Source organism: Nipponia nippon, unplaced genomic scaffold, assembly GCF_047370975.1.
Source record: "Nipponia nippon isolate SJK-2023a ecotype South Korea unplaced genomic scaffold, ASM4737097v1 scaffold_3, whole genome shotgun sequence".
Classification (NCBI taxonomy): Eukaryota; Metazoa; Chordata; class Aves; order Pelecaniformes; family Threskiornithidae; genus Nipponia; species Nipponia nippon.
In genome coordinates this window covers 57,507,731-57,531,411 of record NW_028262347.1, presented here as the reverse complement: position 1 = coordinate 57,531,411, position 23,681 = coordinate 57,507,731, and the positions used below count along the sequence as shown (strand labels likewise).

General features: G+C 54.1%; 1 protein-coding gene across 2 annotated transcripts; it reads right to left on the bottom strand.

The window, feature by feature from the left end:
* Positions 1 to 1,954: 1,954 nt before the first annotated feature.
* PDGFB (platelet derived growth factor subunit B) lies at positions 1,955 to 23,172 on the bottom strand. Of its 2 annotated transcripts, none has more exons than XM_087765416.1 (8): positions 23,033 to 23,172; positions 17,056 to 18,152; positions 10,446 to 10,542; positions 7,196 to 7,279; positions 6,494 to 6,699; positions 4,621 to 4,762; positions 4,051 to 4,220; positions 1,955 to 2,816 (listed from the first exon to the last, which is right to left on the bottom strand). In XM_087765416.1, exons 2-7 carry the CDS (start codon positions 17,209 to 17,211, stop codon positions 4,084 to 4,086), a joined length of 822 nt encoding a protein of 273 aa, XP_087621542.1. In that variant the 5' UTR covers positions 17,212 to 18,152; positions 23,033 to 23,172; the 3' UTR covers positions 1,955 to 2,816; positions 4,051 to 4,083. The 2 variants fall into 2 exon arrangements, with proteins under 2 accessions (XP_087621542.1, XP_009473487.2); XM_009475212.2 differs by having other exon boundaries at positions 17,056 to 17,924.
* Between the last annotated feature and the right edge of the window lie 509 nt (positions 23,173 to 23,681).

Sequence of the window (23,681 nt, the reverse complement as noted above, 5' to 3'; positions counted from 1 at the left end):
GTGCCCCAGTGCCAGATGCGCGACACCTCCCTTGCTGGGAGGAAAGGGAAACGCAACGGCCTTTCCGACCGAGGGAAGGACCGCCGTTGTCTAGACAAATGTGACTAAGGAGGGAAGGGGCCGACTGTTTGTACAGCTTTGGGGAGTGTAAACACTGCCGACTGTCCCAAGCCCTTCAAAGCAGAGGAATCCGGAGATCAGATGAAAGCGCAGGGAAATTCTGGCCGGGTGTCCGAACAGAGCAGCTAAGGAGGAGATATCTTCGAGACGAAATCCCCAGCGCCTGAGTCATTTCAAACCAGCCCGAGCACTGGGCGACAGGCGGGAAGGAGGAGCGCAGCACCGCCGGCCGTGGGCAGGCCTGTGCGTGGGCTCCCAGGACTTTCCCAGCTTTGGTCGCTTCTCTCTGCAATCTCAGAATAAGTGTCCTGAAAACAGAACTGGAGGCCCTGGGAATCCCGCTCCGCCCCGCGCTGAGCTGGTTTGGCCTCTGCATTTCATTCAGCTCACAAAAGAAAGAGAAAATGCTGTTTGAGAGGTTTGGTTTCCTTTTTTTTCTTTTTTTTTTTTCAACTTTAAATACAGTACAGAGTATAAATTAATCTTACATTTAAAAAAAAAAAAGGCAAAAAAAATTAAAATAAAATAAAACCTCACCATCTTTACAAACCAAAGGAAACAGATTTTGGAACAGGAAAACAAAATGCCTTAAGACTTGAGGGCTTGGGGATGGAGGGAGGGAGCAACGTGCCACCTTGGCCAAGGGACAAGAAGTGCTCTGGGCTCGCAGGAGGTGAGGGCTGCCTCCCTCCACAACTTGTAACAGCTCCCAGGCTGCAGCTTCGCCTCCTTCCCCCGGCTCCCTCCGGGGCTTTGCCCCGCAACAGGGGTGCGTGTGCGTGCGAGGGGAGAAGCGGCTGGAGGCAGGAGGGGAAGGGGAGGGCTGCCGCGCCAGCGCTGGGCAGGCGTTTTCTTCATGTGTAACTCGGCAGCGGCCAGCACGGCACGATCTGAGGCCAGGACTCCAAGGTGACACTGGAAATTCCCATCATATGTAACATTTCTGCTAATGGTGACTGAGTATTGGGTGTGCAGAAATAGCCCTTGCCCAGAGAGTCCTCCTCCCTCCTCCGGAGCAGGCAGTGGCCCGGGAGGGACTCTGCAACTGACCCTCCAGTTCTTCTCCGAGTCCTCCTCACGTAGAAGAGCCCGTTTCTGTCTCAGATGGCTGCTGCCAACGGCAAAGACCTTCCTCATTTCTTTCTCTATAACTACACGGAGCTGCCTGCATCTCGGACCAGCTTCCAAGCTAGGTGGGCTGGGAACATCTAACGGGCAAAAATCCAGAAGGAATTTGAGAGCGAAAATCTGAGGAAAACGATGGGAGATGCGGGGACATTGGCTCGGAGAGAGCAGTGGAGGCATGGTGCGTGGGACACCCGTGAAGGGGTTAAAAAACCTCGGAGGAATGACATGATTCTGCTTTCAGGACCACAGAGCAGGCAAGGACAGCTCACTGAGATTAAGTCATGCTTCTAAGTTTGGCTGTTGTTGGTCTTGTTGTGCTGCCACTTCGCCTCCTGCAAGGAAGTCGTGCTGTGCTGGGGGGTTGGTGCAGAGTGAGAGAAAAGGGCAACAAGACGGAGAGAGATCAGATGATGTCTCCGCCTGTCCCGTCCCGGACCTCGCAGGCACGTTGCAGTAACAGTGTGCTTTTCTGCCAGCCCAATGAAGCTGGTGCATGCACGTGCCTCTGAGCTTCCTGCCACCGGGGAATGAAATCCATTTAAGATACATATATATATATATATTTATATATGTATGTATAAATACACATACACACACACACGCACACACACGTATATATATATATATATATACACACACACACACATATACACACGCACACATACAGAGCGAATTTAAAAAACAATCTGAGTCCGAGCCTGGAAAGTTGAATTCTCCACCAGCATGTGCAAAGATGGCTCCCCTTGGCAGGGGCCGGGGGCGTGGAGATGATTCTGCCGCTGTCTGCTCCTTCCCCACGATCCAAACACCTTCCGGTCAGCACCAGGAGCAGGAGGGGAAAGGGGGGGGGGGGGGGGGGAATGCATTTGGCTTCTTTCTTTTGGTTTTTTTTCTTTTTTTGTTCTGTTCCCCGAGATGTTGTATATCTTAGTGGTTTTGGTTTTTCTTTTTTAAAATAAAATATACACACGCACATTAAAAATATATATCTGTCCAGGTAGGGCAATAAAAGTCCTTAGTGCATTTTCCATCATCGGTCACCACTCGCAATCTGAGATACGCCTGTTTTCATAATGTAGGTCCAGTGCAAGTGTTGCTCTCAGCCGGGCCCCCCAGCCTTACCAGAAACGTGAGGGGAAGGGAGAATATTCCCCTTCCACCCTCTGTCCATGTGTTTTTCTCCTCCTCTCAGAAGAAATTGGACCCACTTTCCTTTTCACATTTTCCATCCTGTCCTCTGGAGTAGGGAAGGCATTGTCCTGTCCTCATCGCATGTTGTGGCTGTTGGGGTTCCTGGTTTTATTTGTACTTTGTTCTTTTCTCATATATATATATATATACATATATATATATATATAGGTCACGTTTGTCCTTTTTTTGTGTGTGTAAAACTTTAAAATTATGATAATAAATGAAAGAAGGGAGAGGCTTTGGTGGGAGAAGATCCACTGATGGAAAGGGAAGCACCAATTGTCGTCTGAATCAGACGTCGAGGCAGACGGACAAAGAGGAAAAGTTATCACTCCAAGGACCCCATGGGGGCAATACAGCAAATATATTAAATAAACCTGGAAGTGAAACAAAAACAGACACGGCATTAGAATATGTAACCCTCTGCCCCTGCAGCTCCCCTCCTCTCTCATTTTCTCCTCTGGAAATGTTTGTGTTGAAGTGCCAGATTAGAAGCCCAGGAGGGCTTTTGACCTTCTCTATTTTTTCCCCTGGACAACTTGAGCCAGAGCTGAGATTTGCATGGATTTGCATCATTTCTACCCTGGGAACCTTGGGCTGGCCAGGAAGATCCTGGGATAATCAGAGCCCTCGTAGTGCTAAGCGTGGGAATACCAATCCCAAGACACCGCTTGGTACCCCTCGTCCCCATCTCCTGAAACGCCACGCAGTGGAAGCTCGTCGTCCCCCTCTCCCAAGGCGAGGGGAAGTGAATGTGAAGCGAGCAGCCTGGGCTCATTCAAGGGGCCGCGGCAGAGCTGGAACTGCTGAGTCACGGGCCAGGGCTTTCCCTGTTAGGCTGTGCCGCCTCTCTCTAAATTCAGCCCCCCAGGTCCGTGCCCTGGCTACTCTTTCTTTTCTGCACCTTTCCCTCTCTCATGGGGAACCAGGGCTTATTCTCCTTTCCCTTGTACCACTGAAATTCTTCTGATGACGAGGGAATTACTCCTGTTTACACAAGTCAGGGAGAGAAGAAGCAGACCCTGGCCTGACAAAGTCCAGATCTCTTGCCAGAGATTCCAGTTCTCCTTTCCCCTGGTATGACCTTCCTTATGCACACAGGCTTCCTGCTAGGAGAGAGATGAACCAAGTGTCGCTGGTTTTCAGTCTTTCTGCCAACTCAGCTAATGAAATAAAAGGAAAAGGGATCCCCAGAGCAACATTAATTCTCTGCTTTCAACAGAGAATCAATAGAGAAAGGAGAACAGGAGTTGCTCCACAGAAGAGATGAATTACATGGAGCCCGAGGAGATGTAGGTGTAGAAAGAAGTCAGGCTCACTCTCTGCCTGTAAGGGACGCAGAGAAAGGGGAAGGCAGGGCCCGACAGCAAGTATGGTTGCAGCATGATCCTTCCACCTCTGCAAAGAGCCATAAAGCCATAAATAGGACGCACGCATTGGGTCCCAGCCTAGCCCTTCCTCCTCCTTCGACCTTGGTTTTATCACACCCAGGCCCTGCAGTAGCCCCACACTGAATGAGCGGCTGGTGCTGTGGGAAGCGTCTGAGGTGCTCGGGCAGAACCGTGTCCTGGGAGAGCATTTCTCCCAACTGGAAAAGCAGCTTGCTCCTACCTGCCTTGGGCTCTCTCTCCCCTGCCAGCACTTCTATGCTACGAGGATTTCTTTCAGCACTTTCTTATCGTTGACATGCTTGTACTTCTTATGTTTCCTCTTCTGCACTGGCGGCCGGCGTACTCGCTGCCTCTGTGAGACAGCGGCTGTGGTGAACGACGGTGACAAGCCTGCCAAAACAGAGGGGAGATTGTACAGCGAGGGGCGGCTGGGTCATGTTGAAATATCTTTTCCCGCCGCTATCAACAAACAGCTCTGCAACAGGAGGGCCACAAGGCCGCCTTCTGTTCTTCTGTCCCTTATTCTCTGTTTTCCACAGTCTCTGCTCTCTCCCTTTTCCCACGATGCCCTTCCCCTCACCTCTCACCTTCCCCTCCTTCATTTCCCTCGGTTCCAGCCCCTTGCTGGCAGGCAGACATCCTGGGAAAGGTCCCTCGGCTGGTATAACCCAGTGAAGGCCCGTGGGATTCACTGGAGCTAAGCAGATTGAAACCAGCGGAGGGCTCTTTCCTCTCTCCCCAGTCTCTCTTCTCACACCTCCCTCCACTCTACTAACGCCAAGATCCTTACGTCTCTGTTCACGTGGCCCTGGCCGGCTGTTCCTGGGGGGCTGACGGGACACCGCTTCACACCGACACTGCACGTGGTCCTCCAAAGGCACAACGACTTTTTTGAATTTTGGTTTCCTCTGGACAAATTCGATCTTGTTCACCTATTTGGAAGAGGGAGGCAAGCAAAAGATGAATACAGCTGTAGCTCCCACTCTGTAAAAATAATCAGTGTCAGTACGCTTCAGTATTGGCTTTCTTCCTAAAGGGTCAGAAGGCAGTTTATAGAGCACGGTTCAAATTCGGGGGTGGTGCGTATGGGAGCTAGTTCTGCACACACCAGCAGAGCAGACCTAGACCAGGCAAGTTGGGATGTGACTGGTTGTTTCCCCTGTTCCTAACTATTACCGCTGCTTAAGCAGGGTGACTGGTTGATCACAGACAGAAACATGGGACGTGCAGAACATGCTAGCCTGTTTCTGACAGCTGTGATGGTGGAGACGTGGGGGCAACCAGAATTAATTCCCACAGGATCCTAGAGGAAGGGCAAAAGGAGAAAAACTCAGGCCTGATGCAAGCAAATGCAGCTTCACCAGCTCTGCTGAGGCCTGTCTGAATTTGTCTCAAGCTCTTTAATAACTTGCAGGGCTGAAGCCCTCAGCTCCATGTTTCACGGGAAAGGCGGTGCTCTGGAAATTCCCTCGGACTCTCCACCAGTGCTGACTCAGAGGGAAGACTCACTGTTCCACATCCCACCACAGGGCACGAGCTTTCTAGGGTGTCCTCCCACTCCAGGAGCAGCCGGGCCTGACCCCACTCAGCTTATCTAACAAGACTGCGGTCCTTGAAGTGCTCCGCAAGCTATAAATACTCGCTCTGCCGCACGTCTGGGATTGAATTCCTCTAAACCCACTGCCCCCAGCAGCATCCCTCAGCCAGCGCTGAAGCCGCCAAGCTGTTTATCTTTCCTTGAAAGCCCACTCCACACGCTTCAGACCACACGCTGCTCGCTAGACAAACACTTCCAACCAAACAATAGAGAGACCTCTGTCCTCAAAGAAACCATTTCCAGGTCACTTTTTCAGGCTGGCTTTTGACCTCTCACTTGTTTTTTCCACAAAAACAACTCCTGCTCCCCCCCATTTTTCCCTCATTCAGCCTGGTTTTTCTGAGAAAGGAATTTCCTGATGAAAAGGGCTGTGTGAATACAACCTCTCCCAGCCAACCTCTGCCGCCGGCCTGGGGGAGTCTCTTACGGTTCAGGCAGAGGATTAGTACGGGATAAGTATTATTTTTAAACAAGCTGTCTGGGAGGAAGCTGTGAGGAGATCACTGGTAGCTGTGAGGAGTGCAGGATCAGAGCAAGAGGTTAGTCATCAGGTGTCTGCTTGCTGCTGGAGCAGGTCAGGAGGTAACCGTGGGGCTGAGAAAGAGGAGAAGCTGCTCCAACGGGTGTCCTGGGAAGAAGCTGCAGCAGCAGCAGGAGGGATGGAGACTGACACTGCAAGCCCTCCTCTTTTTGCATCAAAAACAGTTCCTGAGATGAAAGTGTCCTGTTTCTTCTGCTGTAACACAGCAGACAAGGCCGCCTCAAGCCACAGAAATAGCTGCGGCGTGGAGCTGCAGCTGGGGACAGTGTCCTGTAGCTCTGCTATGGTGACAGCCCCCAGCTGCTGGACAGCACCAGCCCTCCCAGCAGCTGGCAGGGACGTCACCCCGCGCCAGAGGCTGCAGCACTGCGTGGGTAATGCAGAAGATGTAAGTGCAGAGGGAGTGCAAGGGAACAGACAGCTGTGTGAGCCTTGCACCTGAGACCTGCTGTGGTTTTGGTTTTGGGGGGTTAGGGGTGGAGGTGGGCTGTGGGAGGAGGGAGCAGTGGGAGATGTCTCCCTTACCTGGACGGGCCGGACGCGAATCTGCGTGGGGCGACACTGCACGTTGCGGTTGTTGCAACACCCGGAGCAGCGCTGCACCTCCACGCAGGGTGGCCACACTACAAAGTTGGCGTTGGTGCTGTCCACCATGTTGCGGGAGATTTCAAAGACCACCGTCCGCGTCTTGCACTCCGCAAGGACAGCTGGCTCTGCTGCTGCCAGAGCATCTACGGAGGGCCAAGAGAAGGGGGGATGAAACGGGCTTTGCAGCTGTTACCAGCCCACTGCAGCCACCTCTACTGGAAGAGAAAGACCCCCCACAGTTCACACACACGCACGCACACACACACACACTCTCCTTCTCCCACCCCTCCAGCTCCCTCCCTGGACAGAGCCACGCCCTGTGGAGGAGGCCCCAGTAAAATGATGCTTCTCACTGCAGCGGCAGTCCTAGGCAGGAGATGACACTTCTTTAGAGCAAATCAGCACCAGCGGGATTTAAAGCAGAGCAGCTTGCAGAGCTCCAGAGTCCCTCTCCTGCCCTCCTGGGGTGTAACACTCAGCTCCTACCTGAGGCCCAGACCCTCCTTCTCATCTGCCTACACACCCATGCGCACTATAACCTCTACCCCCACATACGCATCTCAGACATGCATCTGCACCCACCCACAGCTGCTCAGGTGAGTGCCCCAACAATCACAAGGTGCAACACCCCCGACTCACCTAGGCTTCGTCGCTCTCGAGACAGGGCCATAGGGTTTTGACCAGTCTGAGTCGCATTCAGGTCCAGGCTTGAGCTATCCTCCTCTGCAAAGGGAAAGACATAACCTAATAGCACCAGGCAGAAGACAGCAGGCACTTGTGCTCTGCTCACCAGGCAAAGTGCAGAGACGTGGGATAAGCCACGGCCCCAGTACGTCACACTAGGTGTAAATCCACCAGCAAGGTCACAGCTGTGCTGCGGCACGGGGACTCTAGGTTTGCTCTTTGCTCAGGCTAGGCAGTTGAAAGCAACAAGCCTATCGTGAAAGAGGGGTCCCAGTCAGGTCTGGGAGAGGAAAACTCTGGCTCAAGAATGACAAAGCCAATGACAGGGCTTTCTGGTATCAGAGAGGAGTAGCAGAGGGATCCAGATTAGCTGGCTGAGACCAGGATACAGCAAGGAGGATCAAAGACCAGATGGGACCAGCAGAAAGTTTGGTATATAACACCGTGGTGCCTTGCTGGGATGGCTTGGGACTGGGAGAGTTGAGGTGTGAGGGGGCAGGTGAAGGGGATGATGAGTGGGAGGTGGGGTGCTTGCTTTCTCTCTCCCAGCCCACTGCAGCCACTCTAGGTTAGAGTCAGTTTTATGACAGAAGAACAGAAAAAAAAAATTAAAATTACTTTTCCCCTATACTGCTCTAAGGAAAGCTGCAGGATCTGGAGGTAGTTCAGTCAGCGATGGGAGAGGAAGGCAGATAGCATTCAGGCCAGCCCTGAGCAGTTGCCTCCCACCCCACTGCTTTTTCCCATAGGAAGCGCTGAATAGAGAAATGCCCATAATCCCCATGGAGCACTCCAACACGCAGCCCCTCCTGAGTGCCGGACAATGGCCACGCTCAGAGATAGCTCCCACCCAGCCACAGCTCTTTCCTTCTCTGACCTGCTTTAGCAGCTGAAGGAAGCTGAATGGACGTCAGCATCAAGGGAGCAATTTTCTTAAAGTGAATTTGGGGCCAGTGGAAGATCTCTGTTTATCAGATGCGTGGTGGAGCAGACTTCCCATACCTATCATGTCCCATCCCTCTTCCTCCATCCTGCCCTAGTGCAGCCCTCTTATAAGGGGAGCAGCGACTTCGCTCTCAGCTCAGCTCTGAAGCAATTGCTGAAGGATTTGGGGTGGGTGCACAGAGGCTGTATTCACAAGGCAGGAATCATGTGCCTGAGCAGTCAACATCTACGTGTGAGGTGGACAGACAGACACCTTTTAAAGCAGCTGGAGAGGTGCAATCAATTCTAGGACACCATTCATCTCGCCCTGAGGCAGACACCCAAAATGAGATCTGGTGGATCACGCGCTAGAAGGGCATGTAGCTATCCAGGGGGCTACAGATGTGTCTGGCTGACGGGCTTAGATGGTCATGCCTGCTTTGCAGGCAGCCACAGTTAAGGTCTACAGTAGCGTCCAAGGTCAGGAGAGCCGTATCTCAGCTCATCTGCCTCCTGGAGCTGCCTAATCCCAGCTCCCTGTGCAGTTAGTGGAGGGCAGCAGATGTGACACATACATGGGGCATGGACAGCAGAGGGAATAGCCCCAGCTGCTTTGGGATTATTTTGCTAATACGCTAATTCCACACAGGGCAAGCAAACAGTGATGCCCCTCAGTCACTACCTGGGAGCAGATGAGAGCCACAAGGTGCAACAAAGAGACAGCTTCACAGCACCATTTTCTGTTTCCCTGACCAGCCTTTCCCATCTGGGACCTGAAGTGAAACCAGTGACTCAAAGCTCTGCAGCCTTCTCCCATACCCCTGGATTTTTCAAGTCAACAAGAGAAGCCCATTTTATTTCTGAATTGTGAGGGCGGTTAGTAACTGCGATAGAGATGTATCTGTTCCTTAGACACCGGGACATGACAGACTGCACGCATCTTCTCAGCCGCTCCTTCCCCACCCCTCCATCCTGTGCCGCCTGGCATTTTATCAAACGAGGGTGGGGGCTGCCTTTTGCGCAGAGGTTGAGTTGATGAGAGGAGGGAGAAGGGGGAAAAAAAATAGCAACAACTGTTGACTCAAAACAAATCTCCTATTGAAAACCAGGTCCCTCCCTCCACCAGGTTGTCCTTCTACACCCCGGGTCAGCACTGAAGACGGCTGGGGCGGGGGGACCAGCCTGGGACAATCCAGCACAGCTAATTTTGGAAGTTGCCCCATTGTGTGGCTCATGGACAAGGAGGAGGGAACTGGTGAGGGCAGGGAGCGGCCGTGGCGGTGGTGGGGAGCCTCGTCGCCTCTTTCTAAGGCAAACAATAGCTGAACGCAGCTGGTGCCCTCCCCCTCGCTTTTCCCCCCCTGCCCCTCCAGGGCCGTTTTGAAAGGCAGCGGGAATGCTTTTGAGACTGCGCCAGTGGTTGGACTGGCATAGGAAACAAAAGCAGGAAATTCTGTTCCCCCGTAGATAGTGTCTCGGCAAGGATTACAAAGCTCCAAACAGACAAAACACGAGAGAGAAGGCGAGCTGGGGGGGCCGGGGGACGACGGGCGGGAGCAGGGTTAGAATAGAAAGGAATTTGCTCTGAAGAGACCATTTATAAATAAATTCCTGGGCCAGCCCAGCCGCCGCGGCGCGTGCTCCAATTCCCACACGTGCCGACCCCTCCATGCTTCACTGCTCCTCAGCCCTGGCCAAGTGACCCTGAGGCACTGCAGCCCCCGGAGCTCTTATCTACAGGCAGGAGGTGAAGAGATGCTACCCTGACTTAGCCCCTGTCCTCTATCTCACCCACGGACACGTGCTCTGCCGCTGTCATCCTCAGAGCCTCTGGGAGCCTGTGGCCTTTTGTGGATGCTAAACCTGAGAACCCACTCAGCCCTTTCCTCCTCTGTCACCCGATTTCCACCTCCCATTTCTCCACCTCCTAAACTGATCCTCGGCCAGTTCAAGCCCTGCTGCCTGTGCATCTTCCAGGGTAAAAAGTGCTGACCTCAGTTCCTTGCACTCACCTTGCTCATCTCCTATAATTTTTGGAAGCCAGTGTCCCTCGATAGACCAGGCTGTTAGGTGGAGATCTAAAAAGACATCTAGTTGCCTAACTCCCCACAGGTTTCAAGAGGGCTAGGTGTGTAAATAGCCAGGTCTTGGCTCCCGAATGGTTCCTATATTTACAGTGAGGTCTGTTGATAGTGTGCCTGCTGGAAAACAGAATATCCCCTCCGCCCCCCTCAAAGAGTTCAGAAAAAATAGAGGAGTGTTTGGTGAAGAGGAGATTTACCTACGGAGTCTATCCGCAGGGCACGCTGGAGGTCGCTGATGGAGCGCACTGAGCTGCCACCCAAAATCTCATAAATGTCTTCGGGTATGGGGTCCCCCTGCCAGACAGCAAAAAGAAAAGAAGGGGAGAAACAAGCGTTAGAGAGGTGATTTGCAAATACTGACTGCGTCACGGAGCGGGGGGGGGGGGAATCAAAGGAGCACGGAGGAGGCATGACAGAACCAGCGAAACGCAAAGACATGCCCTCACAAAGGCACGAGCCTGAAACCTGAGCAAAAGTGAGAGACCCCCTCTCGCTGCCTCTGACAAAGCAGTCAGGAGACTGAAAAAGCCAAAAAATGCCTGGGCTGCACAGCAGAGCCCCGAATGCTATGCAAGCGGCCAGCAAGGCTTCCTTCTCCGGTGCTGTATGACTTCTCCAGGTGGCCTCTCATTCCTGCTGCCTGCAGTAAAGGCGTTTTAACAGACTTCCCTTACGCTATCAGATAAAACCTTCCCAATATTTCCCTCTGTTATGAAACTCCCTCACGGGCTTTGTCAGATATCGTGTGCGTGCGCGTGTGCGTGCGCGTGTGTTTTCAAACCACAGCGGCCCAATAATATACATCATTTGCATACTCTTTAAAAAAAAAAAAAAGTGGGGGTTGGAGAGGAAGATTGACCTTCGCAGCTGAGGCTGCTCCAGCATGAGCCCGCGGTGAAGCCACAAACGCTGCAGGGAGGACATGAAAGGCTGTTCGAGGTGGTGGGCTGAGGAGCTGATTTGGATGAAGAAACACATGGGAGCTTGGATGTCATTGCATGCCAGTGCCAAAAAAACTTAAGTAAGCAGGTTTATAGACATCAGATGATGGGCCAGATGCAGGGTTTGTGCAGGCAGGTGCAATGCCATCAGTCTCTTGGGAATTTTACTCTGCTTGAATTTTACTCAGGCTTGAATGGGTCCCAGTGACAGCACTTAACAAGACTACAAAGGAGCGGTATGGGAAAGCAAGCACTGATTAAAACATACTTCCGAAAGACTAGAAAAAGAGACGGAGGAAAGTACTGGCCAAAGTGTTTGCTTAGCTCCTAGCTCTCTTCATTCAGGGCTACTCATGCGGAAAAGTTGCTCTTTCAGCCTGGTGCTGGATGCCGTCTGAGCCACAGCCCTACACATGCCCCTGTAACTGAGAGGAGAACTTGGCTCATGTGCTTGTGAAATGCAGGGATTTTCGTGTGGGTTTTACGGGCAGTCGGTGGCATGTGTGTGGTCCTTCTAGTGTACAGCTATTCCCTCCCTGCCTGCATTCAGTGCATTTCCCTTCCACTTGGAGTCAAAGAAAACCGCCAGGCAGGTGGTTAAACGTTGGCTTTTAAACCTTGAGGGCTTTAGCCCAAACCTGCAGCCACTTTGGCATGACTGCTTGAGCCTGGCACCCTCCCACACGTGCCTGTCCCTTGGCCACCCGCCCTTCGCCTCTACTAACAGGGCAATAGGAGTGCTCCCTCCTCAGCCCTGCTAGCCCACCCTCTAATACTATAACTTAAACGAGGACGCTGTGGCTTGAAGGCTGCTGCAGCCCAAGTCACGGGGCAGAACCCTCCTGGGATAGCTGCAGAGCAGACAACACTAGCGTCTTAAACCTCCGCAGCCAGACCCAGCAGAGAGCTCGAGTCAGATCGAGCCTCTCTGCCCCGCTCCGTCCCTGTCACTGTCACATCTCACCACAGATCTGGCTGTCCGCCTGCAGCGAAAAGCAGATTTTACATCCCCAGGCGTTACTTCCTCAGTCTCCGAGGGAGAGGGAAGCAGCATCAGTGATGAATGCACAGCGAGAGAGAGACTTGTATAATTCAGGGATCACTGAATAGCTGCGAAATGAAGATGCCTTCTGACAACTCCTGCTGCGTGAGGAAAAGTGGGACCTACAGCCCAGTGCTGGAGAGGCTCTGCAGCACCTCCCTGCCTTGTGCCACACACGTTTACAGGAAAAGGGATCATTTGCAATTCTCAGTACGTGCAGCCAGAGCTCAGCGCTGGGCAGTGAAATTGCAGGCTTTTTAATGTTTGCACCTGTCAGCCAAATGCATTTGTGTACAAATGCTGCTGCGCACGGATGCCCCCGGTCCTTTCTGACACTTAATATGTGTAGGAAATGGAACTTTATTTTAAACTCTGGCACTCGCTGGGGGAGAGTGTGGGCAGGTGTTACGAGACTCGGTGACTTTGGAAGAGAGCTGGGAGGTGTCACCTTGCTAACTGAGCAGGGGGAACAGATACGAATCAGGGATTGCAAATGCAGGCCCTCAGGAGCCGGATTGCTGGGGACTGCCTGTAGGAATAAGCTCCACTCCCTGCCCTCAGCAGCAGCTTTAGGTGCCAATTTTTTTCTTGTTGCAGATACTATCAGCATGGCTACGGCGTATCACCAGCCCACATGGCTCATAATCCTGTCCTCCTCCCCGGGGCCTGCAAGGCAGCTCTGCCAGCGACAACCGCAAGCCTGTGAAGCTCCTTACTTTCCGCTAGTGCTGCAGAACCGTGTTCAAGGCTGCCTAAGAGGAGCTACGCAGACCTGAGCTGCATGGCTTGTCCTTGCTCGCTTTGGGGTCTGTGACTGGGAACAGCCATGCCTCTGGCCCCCCATCCCAGCCCTATGCCTGGGAAGCTCTGAGACTGGGGCACCGCACACACCTGGGCTCGGGGCACTTGGTGGGAATGGGACACAGGGACGCAGACGTCCCCCAGCCACCTCCACCATGGGGTCAGAAGGCAGAGGAGCACTGCAGGAGGTGGGATCCCCAACACACCAGACCGAGCAGCTGGTGCTTTTCCTGCTTCGCAGCTCCTTTGGAGTTATTTGTCTAACGCAGGTTAACAATCTCCTTTTTTAACTGTGCGGCAGATCAAAGAAGACTTTTGTCTCAATGGACTCCTGGCTGGCTGTCAAGTGCCCCAAGGCCTGGCCTCCTATTCCTGCAAGGCCCTGAATTCCTAGAAGAAAGTAAGTTTGTTCTTCCCTCCCTCCCTCTGCCCCCAGTGCCTGGCTCTCCCATGATCCGCAGGGCCACTCCCCATGTTGCCAGTCCCCTGGCAGGGACGTCCCCTCCCTTTCTCCCGGCTGCTGGCACTTGTTGGGGCGAGAGCCGCGGCACACCTGACACACGGCAGCAGAGCACCTGGGCAGGGGCCCTGCCTGCCCGGCAGCTGCTCTGCGCTGCGGCTGTGACGCCGGGGCCTCTCAGTGCGTCAGCTTCGCCTCCCTCCTCCCAGACGTCAGCAGCGCTGCTTGGCCGCTGCAAACCGCTGCACGTGCAGCAATGCCCTGCGAACGGGACATTCCCCCGTCCCCGCTCCCCACACACACGCTCTCCCAAAATCAGCCTCCTCCCTAACCCCACCACCTCCTGCCTCTGGAGCTTTCTGCCAACACATGCTTTTGAGCACCAGGGATGCCGAAAGGTCCCCTTGCGATCAGCCGCTGCTGAGGTGGCGCAGGGAATATGCAGGGCTGTGCTCCCGTCCTCCCTCCGGCTATTCCCAGGCAAGGGTTTCAGAGTCTTGCCTGAAGGTGTGTCTCTCTTGGTAGCACAACAGATACAGAGGAGGAGAGAGCAAAGATTGTGCAACTGGCAGGGAAAGCAAACCCTCGGGGCTCAAAGAAACCAGCCAAGGATACTCCCAAGGTGAGGACTCCTCCAGTCCTCTTTTTTTGGGTGGTGTGTCTACACACCCACACGTGGCTGCGCACAGAAGGACGGAAGGGTAGCAGCAGCACCAGCCCAGGGCAGGGAAGCACCCAGCTATCTGCTACTCTGCCTGGGAGACGAGGACTTTCCCGAGCACCTCCACACTGACCACGGCAGGGGATCTTGGCAGCAGGGTCTTGAGTGATCAGCCACGCAAAAAAACCCAAACAGCATTTTTTAATTCCCTCTGAAGCTGATGTGAGGACCCCGAGGGGAGACACCACCACATTCCCTGGCAGAGAGCAAGACCGGCAGCACCTGCCACCAGCCCGCTGAACCCCTGAGGCTCTTGCTCCGCTGGCACAGGATTTCCACCCTTCCAGCACCACTCCTGGCTACAGTCGGACCCCGACATCCACTTGCCGGAGGACCACGCCTGCCTCTCCCTGCGGCAGGCACAACCCTCCTCACACGAGCCCCTTCCACGTGGGACGGCAGCTTATGTTTTCCTCCCTTAAAAGAATCAAACTTAACGTTTGATCTAGCCCACGTTCCTAAAATACAGCCAGACCTACCCACCCTTTTCCCATTTCAAGGGGGACTCCACTGCTCCATCCCGCTCCTCCACGCTCCCCCCACACCTCCCCTGTGAGGAGGGCTGGAGGCATTCCCACCCCCGGGGCCGGTTGTGTACCGGCAGCGCTGGAAACAGTGCAGGAACCACTGTCATTCTCTCCTGCTGCTGCGCATCAGCTGACGGTGAGAGGGAGGCAGCTCCTTCCACAAGCTCGCCCCAAACATGTCATCCATCCTTGGCTTCCACTGCTTTGTCCTTGTCACAGCCTCGTGCTAGGAAGACTCGGGAAGAGCCCCGGAGCCTTGCACCAGGAAGAGGCGATGGGGAGCTGGGCCGAGGTTATAAGCAAGCGCCCAGCCACACCCCATTCCTTGGGAATTCCAGAGCGCCCTGCCAGTGGGGCTTCACCCCAGCACAACCACGCCGGGCTCAGCCCATCTCTGTAAATGTTGCAAGGCAACTATTACAGCCTGCGGGGCAAATGCAAATCGGTTTAGCATCCTCGCTTCCCAACTGGCAAATACCTTCCCGCTGAGGCTCGTACTCCCTCCCGCTGGAAGAGCTCCAGGGCCCTCCAGCTCCAGATGGGTGTGATCGAAGAGGGAGAGGGACTCAGGAGGCTCCATCTCCTGGCTCAGGCCTCTGCTGATCAGGGGGAGCTACTGTTCCCTGTTCACTTTCTCCAGCAGGGCTGGGGAAGAGGTGCAAGCCCCATTCAGAGGATGACTACGGTTCGGCAGCCTGGTAGGAGTCGTGTTGTATGCGCCTGGTGCGCAGAGGTGCAACACACTGCCCTCAGAGTAGATGTGGGGATGGGCTGCAGGGAGAAGCATCTACCCAAGCAGAAACCTTCTTGGTTCTCTGGTCATAAAATGATGGATATCATGATTCCTCCCAAGAAACCTAGAGCTAGAATTCCCAAACTCTATCCCTGCTAGGCTGTCAAAGAGCTGTGCAGTGTTTTAATGTGATTACAGCGCAGAATAACAGCCCCCTGAGATCAAACACTTCCATCTTCACCCTTCCCCAGCGCCAACCATAGCTGATGTTGCACATTGCATGGGAGAAAGAGATCTGAGCCACCCACAGAGGAAATACCATCCTCTGCCCTAAACAAACTGGGCAGCCCACAGCTCTAACTGCTTCCCTTTGCGGCTTGGGCAAGGGCAGAATGGGCTCATAAAGAGGCGATGCGATGGTGGGAGGAAATTTCCTGCCCCTGATAACCCCCAAGCTGCAGATCCAACCCATGGCTTTGCCACCTTGGGTAGAGCTGAAGTGGGAACCGAGCACCGTGAGTAAATTGTTAGGGGCTTTCTGATCCCCTCAATCTGCATGTGATCAGACGATGAAACATGGCAGCAGAGGTGGAAGGATTTGGGGTCCTGGGGCTCCTCTTCCTCGACCATGGCTCGGGGTGAGGCTTTGACTTCCATGTAGGGAAACCGAAGAGGGTTGGGGTTTATGTTCGTCAGCCAAATCCACCACCCTGTGCCTGGCTTCCTCCGGAGCAGAGGACGCAGAGGGCTGCAGGACAAGATGCTTGCGTGACCGTGCAAGCTCAGCAGAGATGCTCATCTCCTGCCTCTTCCCACGGCCCCAGCTAGACACACACCTTACTGAATGACTGTGCCGCCCCGGTGTCGGTGTAGCCATGCTGTCCCCTAAGCCCCTCCGCCCTTTCTCCATCGGCCCCTTGGTGATGTCGCGTTGGGTTTCATGCCGTGCGTTATTCTGGAGGCTCGGTCCCCGCCTCGCGCACGCTGCACCGCGATGCCAAAATAACCGGAGGGGGCGAGAGGCTTGGTGGAGCCGCCGGCTGGCACCGGCCCCGGGGTGACAGCCGCCGGGCAAAGCTGCTGGCGGGGCAGGAGGCTGCGGGCTCCCCGGGGCTCCCCAGCAGCACCCCTGCTCCCGCACGAACCAGGGACGGCTTCAGCCCGGTGTCCCCTTCCCCACCAGCCTGGCGCTGACTCCAGCCCGGGACACACACGGGGCTGGGGTCATTTCCAGGCGAAGGCTCCCCGGCGGGGCCCGTCCCGAGGGAGGGCAGCCCCCGACGCCAGGCGGGAAACCGGCCCCAACGGTCGCTCCCCCTCAGGGCCGGGGGCGGCCGGCTCTGCCCGCCATTAGCGCGCCCGCGGCCCTGCGGAGCCCTTCCCTCAGACGGGGGCAGGAAAGCCGCCGCCGCCCGCCCCGGGCTCCGTGCCCCCGCCGTGCAGCTCCGCTCCCCCTCGGCCACCCTCGGGCTTCACCGCGCCGCACCTGCGGGGCGACAGGCGCCGCCGCCGCTCTCCCCCCCGCCCCGCTCCGGAGCTCCCAGCTCGGCAGCACCGCCCGCTGCCGGCGACGGAAACTCACCTCCAGGCGGGCCAGGGGCAGGGAGAGGATGAACGCGAAGACCACGCCGAAATTCATCCCGACTTCAGGCCCCGCCGGCTGCGGGCACATGGACGGCGAGCCCCGGGAGGGAAGCGCTTCCCGCAGACAGCCCCGCGGCCGCCCGGCCTCAGGCATGGAGGGCGCCCCGCGTTCCCATTTCCCCTCTGAGCCGGGCTGCTGGTGGGAGACCTGCGGGAGCCCTTGGGAGAGGAGGTGGCGGCGGCGGTGGTGGTGGTGAGGGGAGACCGGAGTGATTCTCGGTGGCTCGCCTGCCTCTGTGCTATCTCATAAGCCCGCTGGAAAAAAAAACGCAGTCCCTCGGGATTACACGCATCCAGAGTCTGCGTCCCCCTTGCCGCGAGGGATGCTTCAGTACTGCCTTTTGCTAGGTGGTCCACATGCTATTTTTCCTCTCGATTCTCTTCCTTTTTAAAATATATATGTGTAAAAGATTTTACGTGCAGGTAACAATGACTCAATGTTCTTAGAAAAAGATGCGCAAAATAATAATTAAAAAACTTTTCCAAAGTTTGGTACGAAATCCAAAAATAAAGCCTTCTTCCTTAAGGTGTCATTTTCTTAAAATGCTCCTTTTTTTCCTTACGCCCGCTTGCTTTTTAGCGAGAAGTTGCTACTGCACATTGAATTTCTTCCCCTTACGTTAGGTTCTGGCTTGGGTGCCTTCTCGTTCAAAGTGTTGGCAGTCTGCTTGGATGCGAGGTTTGCTTTGGGTTTGGAGACAGGTGAGAGCAAATGTTTTCGCTGTGGGTTGCGCGCGTGTGTGTGCGTGCGTGTGTGCGCTGAGCCTTGACAAGCCTCAGAGCGGAGCCGCTGCTGCCTCCCGCACTCTGTTGCGACAAGAAAGGGAAAAAAAGAAAAAGGCAGAAAAGGTAAAATCGAAGGGCAGGCGAGTGAGCCGATGGGTCTTTATATTAGGCTGCGAGCTGCAAGAGAGACTAAACTGGCACTCGGGGCTGCTCCTTTTATAAAGGAGAGGAGATGGGTGGAGCATAACTTGCCATCCTCTTGGCTGGATATCAAGGCGAAAAATCTAGTGAGGGAGTAGCAATCCATTGCTGACAAAATAAAAAGTGTGTTAGTTTAAATGATAAATTAATTAAAAATTACTAATGCTGTAATAACCCGTATAATGTGGCTTTAATATCGCGTGAGGAATGGGGACAGAAATTCCTTCCTCCTCGGCAAGAGATAAGAAGAGAGGAGTTCCCGGCACGGTAGTTTGTTATTTTTTTGGCCCCAGGTTCTCGCTGTTGCAGTCTGGAGCCCATTTCTCTAAGCTCCACTCGCCGCCTTCCCTGCCCTGCTACACCACTAGCTCCAGGGAGAGAGGCGGCTTTAATATCTTACATCTCTTTGTGTGCAGGGGAAAAAAAAAAAAAGCCAGAGAAATTTAAACGTTGCGACAAGACAATCTGATGTTGCTCGTGGCACCGGGAGGTATTTTGCTGCATGATTATCTCCACGATGTAATAAACATCTGAAGGGAAATTAAGCAAGCAGATATTTGCTGGGGGGGAGAGGGATGGGGAGGGGAAGGCTGCTAACAGGTGAGTTCAAGAAAGAGTCATATCCTATTGAAAAAACACCCGTACGCACGCCTTCTCATGTGCGTACGAGCGATCTCCCGGTGTGGAGTTGCACACTCGCAAAGCACGCTCCAGGCACGACCAGGAGGGGTTTCTGCACCATCTTTGTGCAGGCTCGTATCCACCGATATATTCCTGCACCGTCATGCACCGCAGGCGCTCGGCAGGCGTTCGCTCTGAATCCCAAGCATCTTCCCTGCTTTTTCTATGCTACGCACACGCTTCTATTCGAGCCGCTCGCATGCACAGCTATGTGCAAATTTTGTCTCATTCACACATCCCTGGGCATCCATGTGTTCTCCTTCACTCTCCCCCTCTCTCTTCCTTTCTCACATACGTACACCCACCGGCGTACCAGTGGCCTCATCTCACAGCATCACACATGCTCCCTGAGACTATCTAGGTGCCTGCGAGTCTCATGCAGCCAACCCTCTCTAAAACACACAGTCTCGCACCAGCACTCGCATATGCGCCATGCAAAGTGTCCGGGTATGAGGAGCAGCTACCAGAGCCGAGGAGCAGGCAGCCCACCAAATGCTCTTCTGTAGTAGGCATCTGGCACCACCTCCCAGCTTGGCCGGCTGCACCCCTGAACCTGACTTTGGTCTCACGGATGTGGATGTTGGTCAGGAAGCAGAGGGACACAAGGAAGACTGGGGGTCCTCCATAGCTTTCTTAAAATAGCATAGCACCTCTGCTCCTCCCATCGCAGATACAGGTCACTCAAACACAAAATGAAGGGTCCTACGGTAGGGCAGCGTGACAAGGTGCTCTTGGGTCGCAAGGGATCACTGCGCTTCACCCTGGCCCAGAAGAAGAGGGGGCAGATTTCCCCACAGGTGGGGAGTTTGTCAGAGCCATGCCAGCTCCAAAGCCCAGGCCGTTGGAGGTGCATGAGTGCAGAGATAAGGAGTGTCCTGGGAGTCCCTCAAACTGAGTCTGAAGTGGCTCGATCCCAATTTTGGAGCTCGAGTGGGAGGAAGTGGAAATGCACCGCATACCTTTGCTCGTTTCCACTGCCAGAGACCTTAACAGGACTTTACCTTAGGTGCTCCAGCCATGCTAACCCTGTCCCACCCCAAATTCCTCAGGACGCTCTTAGAATTCCCCTCATTCTCTATCCTGGCCCGCCAGCAGCCTACCAGCCATTTCACATGATGACAATTTGGCTCCGACCCCCCAGCAGGGTGGAGCTACTACCCTAACATCTACCTGGGCACTGAAACTCCTTCTGAAATCTGTAGGAGGCTCCAAAAAAAGGTTTTAAAGGGGCCTAGGTCCATCTCGCCTCGCTCCAGATGGCACTGGCCAAAGGAACACCATAGCCCTGGGCTCCCTGGTGGTCAGCGGCGGGAAAGACGAGGATTTGGGATGGCCAAACCAGCTTCTGGAAGTCCTTCTATCTGTGTAGAGGGAGCTGAGGGCAGCTAGGTCCCGAATGTCCATGTCCCCATTACGTGTTTAAAGTTCATAAGGGGTAAATGGAGGCTCAGGTGCCCTTTGAGGATCTCTGCCCTCAAATAACCTCCACCACCTTCAGGCCACCTCGCTGAAGATGTGTAGGGGGTCCCCCATGCCGTAGTGGCTGCCTGGCCAGGACAGAACAGCCTGTGTGTGGGAGGGCTGATTAAACTCCTCAGCAGGGAGAGATATCACTGCCGGAGAGGAGAAGAACTCCGCAGTAAGCTAGCAGGGACTGCTGCGAATTTCTTGCTTGGTAGCAACAAGAGCTGCAGCAGGGCCTGGTTTTGGGGGGGCTATGTGTGGTGTGTTTTTTTTTTTTAAGTATCCGGCTACATTACATGCGAGCTGGGATAGAAATAGAGTTATTTATTTTCATGTGGATGATGCCGGGCAGTTTTTAGAAGCTCAACATCAGAAACAAAAAGCTAATCCCTGTTGAACCTCCAGACGGTGAGGAAGAGGATGTTTGGAATTCGACTAATCATCTACCTATGACCCTGCTTGGAAATAGAGCAAAATGATATTCAAGCCACTCAGTCTTCAGTTGCTTTTCCTTACTCTTTCTGCTTTTAAGACAGGGACAGATTTTTCTCTAGTGAGGTCTTTAGACTCACCAGAGGCTGGGCCAGTCTCATTGGTGTTGAGCTCAATAGGGGCACATGCATGTAAAACTGCTGTGCCTTGAGCCAGGTGGGTGCTCCTTTGATTCTCTTCCTTTTGTGAAATTAGCCTGTCATTTATCCCACGAACCCCTAAATCTAATGGGAATGACTATCTTCCCCTCACCTGACCTGTGGGGTGGGTGTGGAGGCCTGAGGGGCTATCGATGTCCCAGATGTCACAGGACAAGAGTTTGAAACCACCATTGCATACGGTGGGAAGATATTTCAAGGCTACATGAAGTGGCTGGACCGTAAAAATGTCCTATTAGATAATCGCGACTTGACAAGGTCCGGTCGCAACTGTGCTAGCTGGCAACGGCCCCACAGACAAACCGCAATAAAAGCAGAGCTTTCATAACAGCCTGTAGCAGGGTTTCTTATTAAAACACTTTCACCACCGCTACAGCTTCCTAACCTGTGAACAGTTGAACTCATCTCCTCGGTTATTTTCTTATCACTAGGGAGGAGGGCGACACGTGTCCGAGGATAACAGGCAGTTCCTTGCTGCAAGGCTGCTCTCCCCTCATCTCATGTCGGTGGAAAAAAATGATCTGCTAGCCACCATCCACAGAGGCACAATGTGAGGGGTGATATCTTTTTTTTTTTTTTTTTAATTTTTTTTAGAGGGGGGAGAGAGTTGTGAAACAGCAGGAAGAAAAACAGGGCTTACAATGGAAAGCAAGACTCAGTTTGAACAGCTGAGATGTCTCAGCGTCTCCATGATGAGTCCTATTTTGAAAAACAATCAATGGAAAGAAATTAGGAGGTGTTGACAGCCAACGTGTAGTCAGCCCGCCCACTCAAGGTATCTAACTTAGGTGTTGCTCCTGCTACGGTCTCTAAGTTCAGGAGAACGATGAGCAATCCCTACGCCTACTCCGCGGGGCTGCCGCAGCCGTCAATGGAGGGGAGCAGCCGTGACACTGAAATGAAGCACCTAGAGTAAGTTTTATGTCTAGTTTAGGAGACCCGTTCCGTGGGCACATAGGTTTTATGCCACATTGCCCGGTTGTGTGAGGCTTATCCCAACCCAAGCAATCAGAACAGAGTCATCGTACAGCTTATGCCGCTGTTTACACTGTTTGCCCCAGAGGCTGCTGCCGTGGAAGCTGCCCCAACTTCCTAATGACTGAGTTTGGTCTACCGGAGGAAGAAAGGAGGAAAGGAGAAGAGAGACCAAAGGAAGGAGACAGAGACAGGCAGGGAGCCTGGTGTTTATATTTGGTGCTGGAGAAAGGCAGAGCCTCGGGGTGCCCAGAGCTTGCATAATTTGCCTTCTCGCCCCTGGTGCCGGCAGGGAAAATGCTTTCCAAGGATGAGTAAAGTGCTCACAGAGCAACTGGCTCCAGGGGAAAGGAAGGTGTCACCTGGCGAGCAGGCATTTGGTGGGACCTGCCAGGCTTCCTCCGGGAACCACCCCCCTGCCTGTCTCTCCCTGGCGGGGGGATTCCCCCAGTTCCCCCAGCCCCTTGCCGCCTCCTTCATCTCACCCATTCCTGGCAGAAACCTGGCAGAGAGGAGAGGATGGGGAAGGGGGACGAGCGCACAGATGCGTGCAGAGGACCGTGCAGAGGGCAGAGCATGGCCCCTGACAACGGCAGGGAGGGAGAGGGCTTGTGCCGGCCGCAGCTTGCTGCCCCGCGTTTTGGGGTGAAGGAGAAGGCAAAGGCATTTCACATCTCTGTGGATATGCAGCTCAAGCAGGATTCAAAGAGAGAAGGTGAAGCTGGGGGGACTGATTTCCCAGCGCTTTCCCGTGTGCATACACGTTCCTACGCCAGGTGGGGAGGAGGGGATGCAGTCTTCCCTGCTCACGCTACCATGTATTTCTTCCCCCCCCAACCCCCAAGTTTAGGGTAGAAGGGAACAATTTCCTTACTCTGGCAACCATCCATTATGTCTATGGATCTGCTCCCCACCCCATTCCCCCTCTCTTTCCTGTTTTGATGAAAGGAAAAAATGTTCTGCTTTCCTTCTTTATTTTTCCAGACTGGTGAATAGCACTCGAAAGGAATTTCTCTCCCTCCCCCCTTCCCCTCTCCCAGTATAATAAATATATACATATGTGTGTGTGTGAATACACCACACATCGCAGGTCATCTGTTGTTTTTCAAGAGGCATATACTATTTTTGTTTCCAAATTGATTAGGTGGGCAGCGGTCCCCCTTTCCACTGACACCACCCCAAACACCGCTTCCCCTGCCCTCGGCCTCTGCCACTCACCGTCTCCTCATCCTTTGCCCCTGGGTCCGCAGCGAGCGGCGGTGGCGGTGGCAGCAGCGAGAAGGAAGCTTGCTGAGCTGGAGTAAAAATAGCCCCAGCAGTTACTCAGCTCAGAACGTAACATGACTCATGATGTGAAATGAAGATGAGGGTCGAAAACCAAAAGCAAGCGGCTCTCCCTCCCCCTCACACCTGCTATCACTGCTCATGTCACAAAGCAAAACCCACTCTAAATACTGCTTGCCGGGAATCGGGGCATCGTCCGAGGACGAAAGCCCCGTGTGCGCCACCCGCGAGAGCTGGTCCTCCCGCCCGCGCCAATTCGGTTGCGTCGACACCAGCGGTGGGCAGATTTGGTGACGCTGCGCCCAACCCTCAGCTCTTTTACCTCCCGTAAGCCACAGGCCCCGAACAAAACTGGCATCCCATTGATACAGTGGGATGAAATACCCTGCAGCACCCTCGTGCCGGCGTAGCCAGCAGCTGGTTCGCAACAGCACGAATGCAGACAGGCACCCCGGTTTGCCTGCACCTGCTGTGGCCTGAGCCGGTGACGGGGGAGATGAGCAGGTTCGTGCCCGTAGCCCACCCTGTGCCCTGTCCCCGTCCCCGGGCAGGGTGCCCCCCACCCGGTGTGGAGGACACCCTG